The 20,473-nt window shown below is 41.1% G+C and overlaps 1 protein-coding gene across 7 annotated transcripts in view; it reads right to left on the bottom strand.

The window, feature by feature from the left end:
• Positions 1–1,896: 1,896 nt before the first annotated feature.
• TLE3 (TLE family member 3, transcriptional corepressor) overlaps positions 1,897–20,473 on the bottom strand; it is a 57,287-nt gene continuing 38,710 nt past the window's right edge. For 4 of the 7 annotated variants that reach the window (XM_051980760.1, XM_051980762.1, XM_051980764.1 and 1 more), the window contains exons 9-20: positions 17,051–17,170; positions 15,570–15,620; positions 14,588–14,740; positions 14,249–14,381; positions 13,015–13,208; positions 11,473–11,549; positions 9,965–10,214; positions 9,188–9,435; positions 7,953–8,100; positions 6,470–6,620; positions 5,001–5,077; positions 1,897–3,862 (exon numbers count right to left, since the gene is read on the bottom strand). In XM_051980760.1, the coding sequence (XP_051836720.1) occupies positions 3,755–3,862; positions 5,001–5,077; positions 6,470–6,620; positions 7,953–8,100; positions 9,188–9,435; positions 9,965–10,214; positions 11,473–11,549; positions 13,015–13,208; positions 14,249–14,381; positions 14,588–14,740; positions 15,570–15,620; positions 17,051–17,170 (1,710 nt within the window). In that variant the 3' untranslated portion in view covers positions 1,897–3,754. The remainder of the gene's footprint in view (positions 3,863–5,000; positions 5,078–6,469; positions 6,621–7,952; positions 8,101–9,187; positions 9,436–9,964; positions 10,215–11,472; positions 11,550–13,014; positions 13,209–14,248; positions 14,382–14,587; positions 14,741–15,569; positions 15,621–17,050; positions 17,171–20,473) is intronic. The other 3 variants (XM_051980763.1, XM_051980766.1, XM_051980767.1) reach the window with 1 other exon arrangement.

Below are 20,473 nucleotides of genomic sequence, written 5' to 3'. Positions count from 1 at the left end.
CAAGTACAGGTTCTGCCCTCTCCCACACTTGGATGGTACAGGTCCTGTATGATTGCTTCTTTTATTTCTTGGACTTAACTTTTGACTCCTATTTCCCTTGGTGTGCCTAAGATCAGTGTTGGCAGTAATCCTCGAGAACACCTTGAGGTGTTTTTTTAGTTCCTGGTCATGTCAGAAAGATATGAGGTGAAGGCTACATCTCGCTGACCTATCCCAACTATGCTCATTCTGGCTTCTCTGGCAGTATCATTTTCCCCAAACCTGCAGACTTTTTGGCTGGCTGGCTGGAGATATTTACAATCATTACCTCTTGGGATTTCTTGGTCATAATTCAGTCTTATTCCCTTTTAATTTTGCTTGAATATGTCTAAGGGTGTATTCTGGAGAAAGAAGAGAAATGACATCTGGGTAAGACAATAAATAGAAAAATTTTATATAGACATTAATATTAAATATTAGAAAGACATATTGACACATAGGTGTTATTACATATTAGAAACAGGTGGAGATTGTAGAGATGGAGAGCAAGAGTGAAAGAGATTGGGAGAGGGAGAGAGCTAGCTGAGCTCTTTATCATATCACCAATTATTTCAACTGGTGGTTTGGATGATCTTTGCCTGATCCACTAAGATACCAAATAGGATTAGAAGTGATGTAATCTTCTGAGAGGTAAAAGGGCTCTTCCATCCAACTTGGGTATCTAACTCTAGGTTCAACAGACTGATAGCATAGTGACAGGCAACCTCTTTAAATGCATGTAGTAGTTTATTCAAGCTTCTGAATATTTTTGAGCTAAGCAGCCTGAAATTGAGGCATTACTCAGAGAACTGGCATAAGATTCAAAATATCACCTTAGGCATTTCCTAGCTATGGAACTCTGGGACACAACTGCTATTCCTCAATTTCTCCACTTGTAAAATGAGGGGATTGGACAAAATCTTCAAAGTTATTATGGATATTATGGATAAGGAAAATAAAATCCAGGGAAATGACTAGTTCAAAATTACAAAGCAAGTAGAGATTACTGCATATTGCTTGGATGCTTCTCGAGTTTGATAAGCAACCTATTCTCATTCCTCTCATCTGGGATGTCTTTTTTTTTGGATCCCAAATCCTCTTCCAAGGCCCCTCAGGGTACACACAGCTTAAGCTTCATAGAGTTCTGTGTTACCATGGCTATTAACACTTCTACATACTAGTTTTGGTCTCTCATGAGCAAAACTCCCAGATTGCTCCTTAAGCTGATCAATGAAGGAAGTTGCCCTTTTAAGGACTTGAGTTCTTTTTTTTTTTTTTTTTAATTTTTGAAAGTTTATTAAGTTGTTTGGCAGAGGGAAAGCCGAAATTGGTGGTCCACTCCTCTAAACCTAAAGGTTCATTTTAAACAATTTGTAGGTTTTTAAGAGATGAAACCTGGGTTTCATTTTTATATTTACATTTTTTCCCTCTAATCTACCCATTTCCAACTATTCCAATACAGTTGAGTTATAAACAGCTCCACACAATCTGCTATGTATGGAGGATGCATTATTGTATTTGCATTATCTCTTCCCGCATCCAGCTATCACCAGTTTTCCCAAAGGAAATGAGATTTTCCTGTTGGTAACTTCAAGGTATGAATTTAAGTAGGCTTGGGTAGTTGAACAATATGAACCTGATACCATATTCTTTGCCCTAAGAAAATAATTAAATCCTAACTTTAATAACATAATTGTCCTTCTCATCCTCCATTCCTCCCCTTCAAAGTATCATGCCAAATTTAGAGATTTCTTCCTGACAAAGGTCAATTCTTAGAATGGAACAATGTGTATAAAATATGTAGTGTGAAGGCAATTTGAGACATCCTTCCCCGCCCCCCAAATTCTGGTTTAAAGCACTAATTGGTACACAAGTCAATTAAAACACATCAAACAAACCTTTAAATATTAGACTTTTAAAAATATAAAAACAGCTCATTACAATTACTTCTTATTTTTCTTTTCTTATTTTTTTTTTTGTAAGAGTCAAGTCCCTTCCATCCTCTTCCTCCCTCATGGCAAACACCATGGAGAGGCAATGGCTAAACATTTGGAATACAAAGAGGCGCAGAAAAGTACAGCTCCCCCTTATCACAACAGAGAAAGGTCCATAACACCCACCTCTTCATCCTTTTAATTACATATAGAATGTTTTGCCCTACAAAGAACTTTTAATTTTTAAGACAGGTAGTTTTCATCATACCCCACCCCCTAGTTCCTTTTGACCAGACTGAATCAAAAATTAAAAAATAATCCATAAAAATGTCATATAAAAAGTCTCTTCCATATGCTACATCACTGGGTGAGCCCATCTTCTACACAAGGACTCACATGGCCATTAGCTTCATCTTCTTTAAAAAAAAAAAAAAAAAATCAAAACAAAAATGAAAAACAACCAAAACTCATTTAGGTACAAAAAGTGGCAATAGTAGACCCAAGACAGGCTGTTTCCAATTTTAATCTATTGGAGCTAGTCACCAAAGTGACTGTTAGGAGCCTATTGACCTTCCACATGTACCCTCGGAAGCCAATAAATTCCCTCCCCCCTTGAGAAATGGAGAAAACAGTGGATGGGAGAGGGTTAAGAAGATGCAGTTAAAAAGACCATCCATTCTAATTTTTAATTTTTATTCAAATACCAAAAAAAAAAAAAAAAAAGAAAGAAAGAAAAAAAAACACACATTAGTTGCTATTTTCTCTGGTAGCTCCCTGAGCTGAGTTTGCTATGCTTCCTTTGAGATTATTCCTTTTACAGGCTGTGTCCAAAGATTAAAAGGGGCTGGAGCAGGAGTTTGCTGGGACTTTCTAGTATCTCCAAAACATCCAAAAAAAGGGGGGAAAAAAGAAAAAGACCAAATCCATAGAAAATTGGATTGTTTCTGCTGATGCTCTATTGGTAGCTGGCATCCCGACCCACATCCTGTCAGCCCATACAGTGTTCAAACATTTGACTCACACACTGAACAATTCACATGTACAACAGGAAGAACAATGCTGACCAGAGGATGCCTTTTGTTCAATCTGGTTACCAGCTGTGGATCCAAAAGGGCTTTTTTTTTTCCTCCCTAGCTGGTCCGGTTCCCCACCCCCAACCCCCTTGCTCCCATGACCCCTCCCCTCCTCCCTCCCAAATAGGAACTTCTTAAGAAAAAAAAATAAAATAAAATAAGCCACCACCATCAGTGGATTACAATTACAGCAGACAAAATACACAGCTAGTGTACCAAGTAGGAAGGAGTCTTCCTTTTTCCCTCTTGTCCAGTCTTATTTATTTGTCCATTATTTACATTTTTCACAAGTCTTGTGCACTGCACAATTGGGGGAGGGGGGAAGCATCCCCTTAAAAAAAAAAGGCCATCCACTACAGTGCCGCTGAAGCGTAGACAAATGAGAACTGAATAAAAAGAAAGTGAAAGAAGGCATGATTTGTGAGGGTTTCCTTGGGTGCCAGAGCTGAAAACATCCAAATAAATCCATTTGCATCATCTGCCAGGGTTTTTAAGAGGGGAGGAGGGGGGAAAAATCTATCCAAGTTGCTGAAACGTATCAATCCATGCACATTAGTCCCAGACCGTGACGTGGCACATCCCCTCTCGGCTTGCCAGAAAAAAGGGCTCTGAATGCATGACTGCCTACGCTTCGCTCTCCCGACATCCTTCAGTGGGCTCCTGCCCATTGTATTGTCAGAGCTGGGGTCTGTTTTTCCCAGAGTTTGACAGCCCTGTTAGAATCCTTGTTTAGTAGATGACCTCATAAACTGTGGCCTTCTTGTCACCAGAGCCTGTTACAATGTATTTGTCATCCGCTGAAATGTCACAACTCAAGACAGATGAGGATTCTTTAGACTGGAAAGAGAAGGAGAACAAGGATTAGTGGGGAGGAGATGGAGAACGAGGTGGTTGGGGAGAGGGGGGAGAGGAGAAGGAATGGAAATCAGATTACAGTTTATTTTCTCAGTTGCTCAGTTTCAATGCAATATGAATGAAAACAAAAGCCTCTCTGGAGCCCCAATCTCTCCCATTTTAAGGAAACTCAGTAATATCAGTCAATGAAAAAAACAAAAAACAAAAAAAACCTCATCCAGAAATAGATAGGATGCTCTGAAGAGCCAGGATCAGTTAATGCTTTCCACAAATACATCTCTTTTCACAAACTTACTCATTTAAACAAAAAAAGAGTTCCTTCATCAAACTTATCTGTACAAATGTGGAAATATGTTTAAAAGAATTATACATGTATAATCTATACATGTTATATCATATTGCTTATTGTCTTGGAGAGAATAAGAGAGGAAGAAAGAATTTGGAAATCAAAATCTTACAAAAATGAATGTTGAAAACTATCCTTCCATGTATTTGGAAAAACAAAATACTATTGGGGGGGCGGGGGGGACGTGTCTAGAACAATTTTTCTTTGATTTTGAAGAGACCAAGGCAAACAGTGTCTTAAAAATCTATTATTCCCTCCCATGACAGATGATCAACTACTTGAACTTTTCCTAGTATTGTTCTAAAGTGGGAGGGGAAGGGGGGAAAAGGAAAGGGGATATAGCCAGCTGCAGAAAGAGTTGAAGGCTCCATGATATTGGTTGGGGGGAAAATACCTATATTTTACTAACCTCTACCTGAAATACATTATTTTCCTTCAATTATGAATATTTAAAAAAAAATTCTAACCTCCTTTGCTTTCAAAATCTTTCAGTGGCCTTTGGCCAGTAGCAAGAGTTTTGGCTATTTATAGGGAAATCCAATCTAAGGTCCCCCAAGTCAGTACAAATCCAAAAGGGACACTGCTTCAGGGTATGCCAAAGGCAAAAAGTTGAGGCAGAAAGGAAAAGGAAGGTACGTTCAGGGCTCTTCTCTTCCAAAATATCTGCATGACTTATGAGCGGCACATGAGTCACCTACAACAGCACTATGCTTCTTGAGGTTGAATCCCTTTTTGCCCCCCGTCAGGTAGGATGAGGAAGAAAGGCCCCCATACCTGGAATATGCTAGCACCATATGGCGTTCTCCAGGCATTGAGAAGATTGTCTTTCCCAGTGCTCACGAACCATTTGCCTAAGTGATAAAAAGTGAGAGAAGGGTCAGTTTGGGGCCTGTTGTCCTTAGAGGCAAATCCAGACATCTTGCCTCTCCCCACTGCCTGCTCCAGAGGAAGAAAATATCCAGCATGTAAAAAAACCTTCTCATCAAAGAATTTCACAAGGGTATGTAGATGAAAACATGAGATATAAAGGTAGGTTCTTCTCTCTTCAAAAAGAGAAGGCTGACTAACGATGGCTAGAGAAAACAAAGTGTCAAGACTTTTTGGTAAAAGTATTCATGAGTTCATTTTTTTGTTTTTAAATAACACAATCAACTAGACCAGATTACAACCCTTTTCTTCCTATAAAGGCAGCTGGTGACTATTACAAGCAAGGAATGTCCATCAGTACCCTGGCCTACAGCATCCACCGAACTTTGTAGTGTAGTAAAAAGATCACTGACCTTGAGAGTGAGAAGAACTTGGTGCTGCTATTTCTAGTCTTAGCTCTGCTGCTAAGCTGTGACCTCTTACTTATGAACATCCCCCTTTCTAGGCCCTCCTTTCCTTATCTGCCAATCTCTAAGAACCTTTCTGATTGTAAAACGCCCAGGATTTCTCTATTATTGTTTGTTGTCATCATGTGTTGCCATCAGTTCTCAACAACAATAAGGATTCTTCTATGAAGGGTTACCCAAGTTGATTTTTTTAAAATTTTTATTATGAACTTAAACACAAATATTCCAATATATAAAGGACCCCCAAAAATTTATGCAAGAAATCCTGAACTTTTGCAGTTTTCAAAAAGTATAAATTAAATACAAAGTAGTAACAAATTATGTGTCTCCTCTTGAATGTTTTGTTTCCTTTTCTTTCTGTATGTTTGTTTTTATTTGTGCCTTTTCCTTTTAAGTTTGCATTTCCCTGAGTTTGCAAGGATGTGCTAGGATTATACATACCCGTGAGCTTATATAAACAAACACATGCAAACATACACTTTAAAAACAGGAGGCAGCCTAGGTCTTTATGAACTTGACTTTATAGATTAGAGTACAGGAGCAAAAAGGAACCTCAGAGGCCAGAGGCCAGCCTCTTTAGTTCTCAGATAAAAAAAACTAAGCTGTGCAAGTCACACAGATAGTAAGTCTCGAGCTGGGATCTGACCTCCGGTCTTCTATCTCTCCCTCAACTAAACCAATATGAGTTATTCACACACAGATCAAATCAAGCCACCAGTTTGGTCAGTGTCCTTCCTTCCTTCAAGGTCTCTTAGCTAAGCTCAAGAGCCAACATTGGGCAAAGAAAGCCTTCTCCTGGCTAGGGTGGGTCTGATGGGTTATAAGAAAGAACTGCCAGTCAAGGAATCTCCAGGGCATTCAGGGGTAGAGAGGAGATGACTAAGTGACACCCCTCCCCCCATTTCTTACCACAGTAGGCAAATTTCAAGGAGAGCACACAGCTCTCATGCAAGTGCAGCTGGTATTTATCTGGTTTGGTGTGATGCAACACTTCTACATTGCTGCTCTCCATGCCCACAGCCAGCCATTCCCCAGTGGGGCAGTAGCCCAAGGAGAAGATCTTAAAGAGAAAAAAAGAAAAAGAAAGGTCTTAATATTGAATATGAGTGAAGTCTGTGGGCCACCAACAAGGTCACAAAGAGCCCCCTTTCACCAGAGGTCCAACAAATATCTCCAATCTTATTTTTAAATAACACATATCTGTAATCCCTGTTATTCCCCTCTCCTCACTTCCAAACAGCCACCATTTGCCAAATAGACATCTTTCTTACATTTTGTATATGGCTGAAAGGATCCCCCCTCCCCTGAGTTTTATGGTTGATGAGATGAGATATTGTGCTTAAAATCTTCCTTTCTAGACAATCCCCATCATAAGAATTGGTAACATTATGCTGACAGGTTTAGAGCCACATCATATTCAAAAGGGAATGAAAGCTCTTGCTTAAGTCTGGTTTTCCTAAATTTGGAGCATAATGAGAATCTACTCTAAGGGACAGAGAGGTTATTTGTGGGGAAAATGGAGGCAAGGGGAAAGGGGTAAAGAGCCTTCCCCATCAAAGTGACTCACTGAAGCAAAAACTCTAAGACTTTAGTATGTTATAATCAGAAACAAAATTTCAAACCTAATTTTCAAAAAATTTCCCACTATAATGAGCATAGATTTTAAGCCACTTGTTCTTTAAGGAATGTTTTATATAGCATTTGTGAGCCAAATTACAATCATCTCAAAGGGCAAAGAAGAGGTGAATATTGGGCATAAGGAAGCTGCAATGTAGTTCAATGATGACCTATATTTAAGAAATGATCAAAGGGAACAGATATCATTAAGGAAATGTGTGATTGGAAGGTAGAATGGTCATAAGATGAGAGGGAAATATTAACACAAATATAAGTTAAGGGTCAAGTGTTTCACTGGTACTCAACAATACACATGTTTATACATGTTTTCCATATATATATTTACAATTTCCCAGTAATAGTGATGTCTCATACACAAAAGGATGTGTGTGTGTGTGTGTGTGTGTGTGTGTGTGTGTGTGTGTGTGTGTTTCAATAAACCTGTGATCACCAGTTTTATCTATCTTTCCCAGGTACCAGTGAACCAACTGACTTTCTACCTGCTGACTATCATCAAGTGGCAGACTATCACCTTTTCCAATAGAGAAAATACCCGCCTCTTCTGGGATCACAGATTGCCATCTACGTTCATTGTGTATGTAATATCATCAGCATGAGGAAAACGGACATATATGTGATAAGTACACATACATAAGATGTAATATATATATATATAAATAAAAACATAAGAGACAACTTTATATTGTTTCTTGAAGGAAGGAAGAGAAAAAAGGTTCCAAAGAATGAGAACATTGTGAGGGATCTGGACACTCACCTGGGAAGTGAAATCATGTTGCTGTAGTTGTCTACCTTCCCTCAGGTCCCAGGATCGGACTGTGTTGTCTAAACCACCTGTCCACAACTTGGTGCCATCGTGGGAAATATCTATACAGCTGGCACCATCTGTGTGGCCCTGAAATTGCCTGAAGTACATAAAGAGAGGAAAGAAACCAACCTTAGGGATCACAGAACATGAGACCTCGAAGGAAATCTAGGGACGATCATTAGAGTTCAGCCTCTAAGGGATTGGTTCAAGACTAAGCTCTTCAGATCAGAGAGCTGGAATTCACCAAACTCAGGTTTCCTGACCGAGTCTAGCATTTCAGTCTACTTCACCACCTGGCCAACTTAGCTTTGGAGCTTCTAAGACATGATACCCACCCAAAGCAATACATTTACAGTTTATCAGTTGCACACAGAAAGCAGCCCCAGAGGATGCCTCTTTCACTTCTGAACAGCTTTCATTTTTAGAATGATTTTCCTTCCATTTGAATAATATCTGCAAGCTAGAATCACAGATTTAGAATTTGAAGGGATCTGAAAGGCACAAACTGCAAACCCTACTATGAAATGGGAGTTTATGCATTTTAAATATTTAAATATTATCATGAGAAAAGGTCCATAGGCTTCACCAGCCTACCAAAAGGCATCCAGAACACAGTAAAGAATCCTCTGCTTCAGCCCAGTCCATCTACCCAATGCACCCAGAACACACACCATAGGCATTCTGGCCTCTGTACCTCGGCATTCCTACATGATGGCACATATTATTCCTCCCATCTAGAATATCCTTTTTCCCAATCCCCCACCTGATCTCCACTTTGCTGAACAGAATCTTCAAGTCCTAGCTTAAGAAATTTTCACCTTTAGTGAAACTTTTCCTGACCACCCCAAACTGCCAGAATACTTTTAATCTACTCTGTAGCATTTTACAGCAAAACTCTGTATTCCATTTTCTTGCATATATACTTGGTTTCCATAAGACAGTTAAGTTCCTTCAAACTTTGAGTCCCTACCATAATTACTTATAAATTTAGTTGTTCTTCCCCAAAAAACAACAACAACAACAACAAAAAAAAAACTGGACATTATATAATAATATAACATGTTATATTATATATATAAAATATAATAAATATGGTACCTGAAACCAAGAACCATGTAGTTAATATTAAGGCATTGGGGGTGGGAGAGCTCGTTTCTCTGGCACAATCTAATTCCTGTCCTTACCTGACCAGGGTTTGGTTGTGAAGGTCCCAAACAGCAATATTCCCATCACTGCAGCAGGAGAAACAAACTTTGGCATCAGGGCTAATGGCCAGAGCATAGCAGGCTGGGGCGGAGGACGTCAGCTCAGCTTTGATTCTGGGTGTTGGGGACGCCAGGTCCCAGATGGTCAGCGTGCTGGCTTCCCCACCCACAATGAGCGTACGACCGTCGGGAAGGAGCTTGCAGGAGCGGATGTAGTTATCTCGGTTCTGAAGAAAAGAGGGTAAAATATTAGCAACTTGGACTCTCTTCCAGGATCACGATATTGAAAAATGGAATTCCCATCACCTTTATGAAAACTCACTGCCGCTTTATTTGCTTTCCCACCCAACCTTCTACCTTTGCTGTCTACCATTCAATAAATATTTGTAAAAGGCACATGTTTGTCCCATCCCCAGCACATTGGGAAGGCCAAAGAAAGGGAGCCTTTTTCCAAAATCAAAATAGGAGTTCTTACAGCAATATTTCTTTTCCTCCTTCCTTGTTAATTAAAAACCTACCTATATGCTAGAGATTTTTAAAAAAAGGGGGAGGGGAAGGATACAGTCTCTGATTTCAAGGAGTTTATTGAGAAGACATGCTAAATTGTATGAGTTCAGAGAAAGGAATAAGCATGATAAGCAGGCTGAGTTAATTAGGGAGAGATTGTGTATAGAAAGAGGGGGTGTTCTTAGCAAACAGAAGAAGAAAAAAATGCCTCCTGGCCACACCAGGCTTATACTTTAAAGAGTTCCTTACCAGGCAGTCAAGCTGAGAAATGGGGCTTTTGCTTCCTGGTTGACTGATGTCCCAGATTTTCACACATCCTTTGCCTCCAGTGTAGACATGCCGGGTAGGGTTGCTGATGGTCACAGCACATACCACTTCCCCATGGCTTAGCGTGTTGATCTGTCGTGCGTGCCGAGGAATCCCAGGCCCTGCCAGTGCATCATGGGGAAAGGGGACTGGCTGCATCTGGCCATCAGCGCTCACATGAAAAGAATAAGCCCTGAAAGAAGGGGCCACCAAGGATGCAGGAATCAGATCAAGATCAAAAATTGCCATCACCTTATTCCCTTATCTGCATCTTAGGGTTCTAACTTTTTGGGTTATTTTGGGAGAGAAAAGGGTGGAAGACTGGGGGGAGAGGGAAATTATTTCTCTTCTGGGTATTTATACATAGATACATAAACTATAATGTGCTGATTGTTTTTCAGCTAAAATCCAGGAAACTTATCAACCAGTAGGGTAATAAAGTGACTTTTAACTACCCATTTTCAATTAGCTCAGGAGAAGTTATTTATTCACTTTAGGAATCATCTATTGCAGAATTTGTTGTTCCCCTCCCCCCATACACTTATTATCCTGTTTACCCATTCTTTAAAGGACAACTCAAATAGATTTTCATATATATCATATATATTTTCACAATAGTTTTCATTCTTCATCCCCCCACTCATATGGGGATTGGTAATGATCTTTCTTCCCCATCCACTTAAGAGTTTATAAAGCATTGCTTTGTACTGTTCTAAATCTACTTATCATGTCATGTCATATCTAATATTATAGTTACTGGTGGCTTTATCTTATTTCCATTCCAGCTTTTACAAACAAAACAACACACTAAAGTTTTGAGATGCTTCTCAGTAGGTTCCCAAGCTCCTGGGCACCCAGCATAAGCTGACCTCTCAGCACTTTCGGAGTTTGATTTTATTCCCTGAATTTTTCTGGAGCTAAAGACACAAGTCAACCCTGTGGCCCTTTGATGTTCAGAGAATGTGAAACTTTGGACCAATATGCTCCTAAAAACCCGGCCTCTGCCATGTGGTTTTCTAGGAATAAAAAAGAATGGCCAGCACCTAGATTAATCTTTTCTCCTTTCCCTTTCTGCACCTAGGATTGGGAATAGGGGACAGGCGACATCAGCTGTATTAGGGGCCATATCTTTTAAAACTGAAACATGGAACAATAGCAAGAGGACCCAACTACTGTGTGTGTGTGTGTGTGTGTGTGTGTGTGTTGGTGGTGGTGGTGGAGTGGGGGTGCGAACAAATCACTCACTTCCCCTTTCACTGCTTAGTGTTTCCTCTATTTAAAAATTATCAAGATGATCTCTAAGGTCCCTCCCCAGATCATTAAAAAAAAAAAATTCTCTCCAGTTTGTAAGGGGGTGGCCTAGTTTTTCCTGACACTGACTCTTGGTACCCTAATCAGAGTTCAAATCCCAACCTGTGCCCAGTGGAATTTATTAAGAGGCAGAAGCTTACGGTTTTCCTCCAGGAATGGAAGCAAGGCTTGAGGGCAGTCCAGTGGCCCTCATCGGAGGGTGGGGATCAAAACCAACCTGTAAAACCAACACAAAGCATTAAACTTCAGTGAAAATCACACTACCTCACATTGTAGGACATTTAAACATTTCAAATTCTTTTCATATTTGTTACCTGATCGAGCCTTAAAATCACCCCTGGGCTAGATGGGACAGGTATTAATGTCCCTGTTTAATACATGAGGAAATTGAGCCCCAGAAAGTCAGAGACTTGTCTAAAGTCATATGGACAATTAGCAGTAAAACTAAGACCACAACCCAAGACTAGGAGCCCAGCACCTTTTCTAGTTATAACAACTTGCCTTTCTAATTGAACTAAAATACACCAGAGAAGGAAAAATGGTGTCATGTACAAGGGATGTTTAATAGATAATCTACTGGATAACCAAGCTCCCAAAGCCTTTCCCCATTCCCTCTTTATTCCTTCACATATCCTTTCTTCAACATGGCATAGCCTGGTAAATGTCACTGAGTACACATTCACCACACGTAAAATGCAAGAGGGAGACAAAAAAGACTCGTTTTCTAGAGAAATTCCCCTTCCTTTCACTCAATCAATAAGCATTTATTAGGCACCTATTATGTCTGACCTTCCTAAACCAATCCCTATTTTCTAGGAGGCCACATATCATCCTCTTCCCTTCTGCCTACCCAAATCTAACTCATCCCTCAAGATCTTGCTCAAGTCTGATTCTTGCAGGAAATCTGCCTTGACTATCCCTACAATCCACATAAAACTGTCCTTTCTCTAAATCCCTACAGTACTTATAGTTGATTGTTTTTCATGTGAATAAATACCATGCCTGGTCCTTCCCAAAGAGATTTTTTTTAATTCCTTGTTTCACTAGCATAAGGGCTAAACACACAATACTTAACTATTTGATGACTTGTTCCTATTTAAATGAGAAATGTTAAGATCCCCCCCAAAAGTCCATTTGTCTAATGGCAAACAACATTAATATGATAAATACACATGACGATGATAGTTGCTCTATGCTAATAACTTACAAAGTGCTTTCAAATTCGTAAACATATTTCAATAACATTGATGAACTGCTTTGCACAATTTACAGATAAAGAAATTGAAAGGTTGTAACTTGTCCAAGATAGTATTATCAGACTGAGGAAGGCATATTTTCAAGGGCTGGAGACATCATACTTATTATCCCCTAGAAGGCACAACCCGTCATAAGCATCTAGATCAATACCCCAGTGTCTCCTAACTCTCCTGTTAGAAAATACTTCTTCTACAACCTAGGGAGCCCGTTTATGTAGTCATATAAGCCTTGGAACTGGAGGAAAGCTTAGGAAGTCACCTGTCTGTGTACTATCCTCCAGAAGTTATCTCAGACATGCTCCTTACAAACCCCTGAAGGACTGGAACAGCCTGAAGCCGAATGGTCGTCTAACCCAATCAACGGCAGCCCAACAACATCCCAACAACATCCCATCCCCATTGAAAGGAGCCAAAAGTTCTACGTACAGCTCCAAAGCTCACCATTGGTGATCGACCATAGGCAGCGGCGGCGGCGGCGGCGGCACTCATTTGAGGCGGGATGTTGTGTAGGCTTGCATAGGCCCCGGGGCTGGTAAGTGAGCCATTCATGTCATGATGGCCCATCATAGCAAACGGAGCTGCATAGGAACCGAGAGAGATGGGAGTTCGGAGAGTGGACGCTAAAAGCAAAGAAGAGAGTATATATTAGAGGGCTACTTCCCTTCTCCCCCTCCTTCTAACCACTGGGACAGCCCTTCTCCCCAGAGAATACACAAAGAACCCTCGGATTCTAGTTCATCCTCTCACACACACTAGCCGTGGGACCATGCAATAAAAAGGTGCAGAGCCCCCAGACTGTGCAGTAAAACTGCTCCCTCCTCAGATTACAGACTCTCCCCTCATCCTCTTACTTCCCCCAACCTGGCACAACTTGTGGAATGTCACGCAGTAACACGCTGACTCCAGGCAAATGCTGCCTGTGCTTTAGAAGTCTAAGAATACTAGTAAGGGCTGGAAGAAAGCTCGAGTCCATCCTCTCGTTTTACATATGAGGAAATGGAGACCCAGAGAAGTTAAATTATTTGTCTAAGCGGCGTTAAATAGAGGCAGAGCTGGGATTGGGGCTCAGTTGCAGAAAAGTCCTGCGTTGGTGGTTTCCCTAAACCAATGAATTCACAGATCCAGTCCCTTTCTCTGGTGAGACTTAATGGCTGCGACGCCTTTGAGTCTATGATCTCCCTTGAAAGTCAGACCTCTTAGACTCGAGATCAGCTGGTTCATTTTGTAGCTATACAAGTTAAGGTGCAGAAAGGTGAGACTTACGAAGGGAGTTAACCTGCCTACTGGAGACAGAATCCAGCTTTTTCGGTTCCCAGTCTTATCCTTTTTTTACCCACAAACCCCTTGAATGACAACTCTTTGCACTTGTTGGCATGTTCCTAAACCAAGCATTCTGAATCATTTCAACGTGTCTGTCCTAGACCTCCGACTAGGGTTCAGGCTGCCGCAGGAACAAAAGCTATGACTACCTTCTTTGGATTTCTTCCAAAGGCATTTTATATATGAGTCACTGTAAACCAAATCAGATGTTAGCTGACCCGTGCCTTGAAAAATCCTCACTCACGTCCCTGTTAGGGACACAAGCCCAGAGGAAAACGTCCAAGAAAAAAGGCTTCACTGCCAATGACCCCCCCGACCCGCAACGGGCCCTCATCTCTACCTAAGGGATCCATGCCAGAGGGTTTGCCTGGCATCGACCGGAGCCCCGGAGTCGTGCTCGTTCCAGGAGTTGGGGCGTCGTTTCTGGGAGTTGGCGTGTTTGACTTAAGACCAGGGGTAGAGGATTTATCATTCTGGAATCAAAGGGGAGAGAAAAAGGAAATATGAAGAGTCCGCTCTTTGAACAATGGCTTTTTCAGGCTCACCCTCCCTTTCCCCGCAACAAAAAATAAACCCGAGAGTCACTGAAGCTCCTTCTGGGTTACTTGAGAAATCTGCATCTACACCCCTCCTCCCGCTGCCAATCATCAGCACATAAGGAGCAGCAAACACCACCTACGTGACCAAGGTCTTTTGTCTTAGAAGAAGGAGTGCTACTGGAGGAGGCGACCGAGGCAGGGCTATTAGGAGCATCCTTTTTCAGTCCTCGGGTTTTATCTATCCCATTTTCAGGAGGGGAGTGGGCTGGACTGACCCGGGGTGTGGCTGGATCCTAAAAACACAAAAAATGTATTTATAGCAACCGCTAAGGTCAAGTGTTCAAATTTATAGTTGCTAGATGGGAGAAAGAAGAAATAACTGATTTGGACTCAGTTCAGTACAGACCCTGAGAAAAGATGAGGCTCAGGGATCTCTACATCCCTATAGAAATTTTGGAAGTGTAATGAGATCTTAGAAGGAAGGAAGTTAAGAAGAGTCCAAAAAAGGAAAATGGAGAAATGAAATTCTCTGTCCAGGGTCATAAAATTAACTAGTGGCAGATCAAAGATTAGAATCCAGATCTCCGCTGACGGTGTTCTTACCATGATATGCTATCTCTAACCAACTGGGTTTCATTTTATAGAGGAATGACCACTCCTCTTTGTAATTATGGACAGGGGCCTGGTTTGATTGTACATAACAAAAGGAATTGATCAAGGACTTTTTTCCCTTTAGTACATATTTCAGTATGCTTTGAGTGATCTATTTCATAAGAGAAGGCAAAGCTACATCTCCCAGAATCCTCAAATACTCCCATGTTTAATGTCTTAAGAATACATTTTTCCTTAGAATAAAAGCAGAAAACAATTTGATAGAGGTACAATTCTGCTGACCCAGAGATTTAATAGGGATACCAATCTACAATTCTCACCTTTCCCTTAGCTCAGTAGTCATGGGATTTAAGGCCCTTTTCTAATCCTATTCACATGTAGTCACTTGTCTCTGTTAAGGGACTTGTATCAGCTAAGGATTCTCAGACTAGATTTCTAATCTTAGTCCTTTATAAAAACCAAAAACTTTACTTTTAAACTTCCCATTTATAACACAGTCCTTTCACTTACCTCATTGGACACATCTACCACAAGATCATCGCTCTTGTCTCCATCACTATCCTGCAATATAAAAGGAGGTCAGGTAAGAAATGGGAATCTCCTCTATGCTTACCTCTGATAGTCTATCCATCAATCTTTTCCTTTAAAACACAGTCTTCTTCCATAAAACACTGTCCCCAATTAACCATCCATCAATATGATCATTCTTACTCTACAATCCCTTTTTAAAATTCATTTGCTACACACTAATTTATATTAGTGTTGTCTTTTCCTACTTTAGTAACAGTTAACACATCCTGCAGCTGCCCCTGCTCTAGACTATAAGACCTTTGGGGTCAGGGACTTTTCCTTATCTCCTACAATAAGGGGTGGGGGAGGGATTGCAAAGCATTAGGTAGACACCTAATAAAGATGAGCCAAAGTATAAAACACCATATGCTGCATATAAATCAAGGCCAGATAATCAATGCTACTGAAGCTCAGGAAAGCAGTCTGTAAGCTGGGTGGTGAGAGAAGGCTCCACAGACTAGAGTGGGACTTGAGTTAGATCCTAAAAAGATGGAACACAACACCTAACCAAATGAGCAATATTAAAAATGAAGGCTGGACCCAATCTTGAAGTTGTCTCTCTCCAGGAAGGAAAACGAATCTATTCTTGTAGTAAGGACAAAGGACAGTTGCTCTTTCTGAACAGAGGCCTCCAGATCACCAAAATAAACTGAAGAACTCCAGAGGAAAGTTTGGAGATAGTTTTCCTTGCCCACTCACTTCCTCTGGTAGAATAGAATAGAGTCCTATCATGTTACTACCCACAGTCTGTGATCTCTTTTCTTAAATATTAGTGAGATTTTTTTTTAAATGCTGCTTATAGGCACTAGTCCTAGATTATGCAGATGGCTCCTCAACACTTTTGGATGTAGGTTAAAACTACAAGGTTAGTCTTTGGAGGAGATATAAAAAAAAAAAAAATTAAATCCCACAAAAGGGCAAGGAGACACTTCTTTCTATACATGCAGAAGAACATCAAAAGACCATTCTACATGAATTTCCTTTTCATTCTATTTTATTTTCTGTTGTTTTTAAACAGCATATAAAATTCTATATGTTACTTTCAAAATTGCTCTCTTCATCTTGGCTGTCTTCTGAACCTTCTTATATTTTTCTGTGAATTGTTTTGGGAAAAAAAGAAACTCTTGAAGACAAGATGACAAATTAGGGCAAAAACATGCAGTTTGAGAACTGGTATGAGGAAACAAAGGCAATGGGAGAAGGGAGTTTGGGTAAAATAAGATATGGGAAAACTTCAGCATATGAGCTTTTTCTCTATCACTAGTGAAGAAAAGCCAGTTATAGCTCCAGCCTGCTCTTTTCCAGGCCTCTTGGGAGATAGTTGCCTGATCTTGAGTAATGGACTTCAGACTCTTGGCCTTTCTCTCTATTAGTCCCCTCACATATAAAAAAGACATCCGTCCCAACCCAATCAGACCTACATATCGACTCATGCTGTCTTTTTCTTCTGCTTTCCTCTTCTTGGAGTCGATGCCATAGTCGGTGGAACTTCGGTGCTTCTCACTAGCCCTCAAGCTTTCAGAAGGAGACACAGAGTTATTCTGAAACAAAAAGATCGGTCCTGTCATTAGAGACAATTTTTTGTGCCTCAGAGGCAAGTTAAGAAGAATTATTATTAGCCTGAGTTTGTAAGTCCATTTACACAATGCATTGGTACATATGCCCATGAATTCACACACTGCGCTCTTTGTCTGCTCAAGTCTTCCTGTAAAAAACTCAGAACTAGAAGCCTCGGCTTACAAATACTCTCTGCAGACCAGCTTGCTAGCGTTTCAGCCTAAATATCTGGTGGGAATAAAGCTAACTTTGTCAGCTACCCTTACAGAAATACTAGTGAGAAAACACACACCCATACCCTTATTCCTAAAGAAATTCAAGTTGGCAGACAATCACTCATGTTTTAAAGATGGAAAACGAGGGTACCCAAAGGTCAAGTGATCTGTCCAAAAACACAGAGCAATAGAAAGAGAAAGGAAACAGAGGACTAGGCCTCCAAACACCTCATGCTCTCGCCATTGAAGGAATCCAGGTTCCCAAGACCAGCCCTTCTTAACTGTGGGGTCAGAGAATGGAGAAAGAGCAGGGCTACAAGATGTAATGGCTAAAAATGAATGCACTATTCCTGAAAAAGCTGTTCTTTTGCTAAAAAACAAAGAGATGCAGTGTGGGAAAGTCTTTAAGAGAAAATACACAGGGACACATTTTCAGAGATCTCACTAAACTAGTACATCGTCAGTGGACAGGAAGACATCTCCACGGTGATTAGAACTCTGGAAGCTGAGCAGAGGGAAATCAATGGGAGGTGACATTAGCCAATGAATTATATTGCCTGCACAATAACATTACACCCAATACCATTCTGGGGGTAATTTTGGTGTTTATATTTCATGCCCCAACTAGATCTGAGCCCCATGACATTTCTGAAGATAAGCCAAATCTTGCACTAGGCCGAGTATAGGAATAATAAGGACTAGAGATCACATTTCTACAGTGTTTTAAAACAGACAAAACAGAAAGGACAGAAATGGTCACTTGTGGGGGGATTCCCATTCACCCTAAAATTTTGGGGCAGTGTCCCAGACCTGTGTTTTCGTTGGTTTGGGGAAAACTCCCTGCATAGATGTAGAAGAGCAACTCGTCTATAAGTTGTAATTTTGAGAGTTGTCTGAGAAAATAAGCAACTCCGTCCATGGTCAAAGGCAATACTTAAGTCTTCCTACTAAAGATCCGTACCCTGGCTCATATATATATAGAAAGAGGGGACAGTGACAAAAGGAGGGAGGCTGTGTGTGTGTGTGTGTGTGTGTGTGTGTGTGTGTGTTGGGACAGCACAAGCGATGCTGTGGTAAGAAGAGCAGCAGTACAATGAATTCATTTCCTAAGCCCGTTTCTGTGCAAAGCCCGTCCTTGCCAAGTTTCTGCCTGGAGCAAATTAAAATGGCAGAGTTATAAAGCCTTGAACAGAGAGAGTGGAGGTTATAATGGAAAGTGCAACTCAACCTTAACTACAGCAGCGCAAACGGGCAATGCTCTAACACAGATGCAATTCAATTAGTTCCTACAAGCGCCGGCAGAAATTACCATCATTTCAGCTCTTCGAACAGTGGCTGCCACCCCATGCTAAGTAGAAATGTTTTTAAGCTCTTCTGCTTCCCTTTTCAGATGGGGAAGAAAGGGAGAACCAAAGCAGCTCATGTTTCTCCTCAGTACCCAATAAGTAGCTTTGGATAACACGGAGTCCTTTCTTCTCATGCAGTCAGGCTGAAAAACCTTGCAACTACCAGAGAGTCATGTCAGGCATTTAGAGGCATCGATCCAGTCCGCCTTTTGTCGGCAGGCGGCCAAAAAACTAAGTATTTTTTATTGCTTAGGCTAGGCAAGGAAATATGAATGAATCTATCTGCGATTATACTCCATATTAACCCCCATCGGGAAAACTTCCAGGGGCCAGCCCCTCCACACACCCTTTCACTACCACCACCTCCTCCCCCCTCCTCTGAAATATTTCTATTCCCTTTTCGCCTCTTCCCTGGAGGACTCGCCCTTTCTCGATGACCCGACTGCCAAGGGACAGATTAATGCCCTCCCTAACCCCACCCCAGCACACACCAACCCACGCTCTTCCCTCTCTCCTCTGCTCCTCCCCCAGCCAAGATGGCATTTTGATTCATCTTCATCTGATCCTCCAAAGGCTCGTTTGTGGCCTCTCTGCTCTGAGTGTCTGGACTGCATGGATGACAGGAGCTCCATGCAAAGGGAAGGTTTTCAGTGAGGCAAGGATTTTCTTTTTAACAGAAAGCTTTCATCTTAACTGAGCATGAGGCTCAAAGCAAAACTAAATAAGTAAAATAAAAATGATAACAGCAACATTAATAAAAAAGGAGGAAGAGGGGAGGGCAGGTTTGAAGAAAGCCATGAAGTTGGATTTCCTAAGAGTTAGTACTTAAGCAGCACTGACTATATATACATTTCATGTAAGAGGAAGCACTGGTACAAATTAAGGGATGGTGGACCTGGTGTGCATGAGCCTGAGCTCCAAACCCAGCCCTGCCTCTGTGACTGCCCAGAGCAGCTCACTCCTCTCGCCCTCAGTATGGACAAGATGGCTTCTCAGGTCCCTCCAGGGGCTCAATCTAAGACTCTATGCTCTTCACTGTCTTTGGAGGCAGTGGTCAGTCATGCATTATTGCCTCCCCCTTTTATAGATGAAAGAACTGGAGGACTAGAGAGATAAAATCACTCCCATCAGTGTTACACGAAATAGTGACCAAGACAGGAAACTGATTCCCTGATTGCCAGCGACTTGCCCAGAGTCACAGATATTAAATATCACATGTCTGAGACCACATTTCGAACTGAGATTCTCCCGACTCCTGGGCCACCTAGCTGCTCCCAGTGATTTTTCCAGTGTACCACACTGCTTCCTCCTTAGGGACGTGGAACGGGGGGAGGAAGTAAGGAGGGAGAAGAAAGGTTTAGAGAAGGCTGATAAATCCAAACACAGTTCTCTAGCCAGGTTGCTAAAATGAATTTTCAAAAAAATACAACCAAATGAACCAACATGAACAGAGAATGGCTAAAACAAGAACGAAGGGTTCTTTTTTTGTTTTTGTAAAGGATGGGGCTGGTGAGGAATCTCCCCGAGGAAACGATTGCCAGCAACCAATGCTATTTAGATGGTTAGTTAACTGCTTGACCTTCCAAGTCCTACTTAACACAAAGTAATAACCAAAGCCATCCCAACAGATTAGATGGCCCAAGATAAAAGAACAGTGATCAGAAATTAAATAGCTTTGCTAATCACTGGAGGATTTTTTTCCTTATCCACAGACTGTAGTGCACTC

Source organism: Antechinus flavipes, chromosome 2 (assembly GCF_016432865.1).
Source record: "Antechinus flavipes isolate AdamAnt ecotype Samford, QLD, Australia chromosome 2, AdamAnt_v2, whole genome shotgun sequence".
NCBI classification, from domain to species: domain Eukaryota; kingdom Metazoa; phylum Chordata; class Mammalia; order Dasyuromorphia; family Dasyuridae; genus Antechinus; species Antechinus flavipes.
This window is presented reverse-complemented; position numbering and strand designations above follow the sequence as displayed.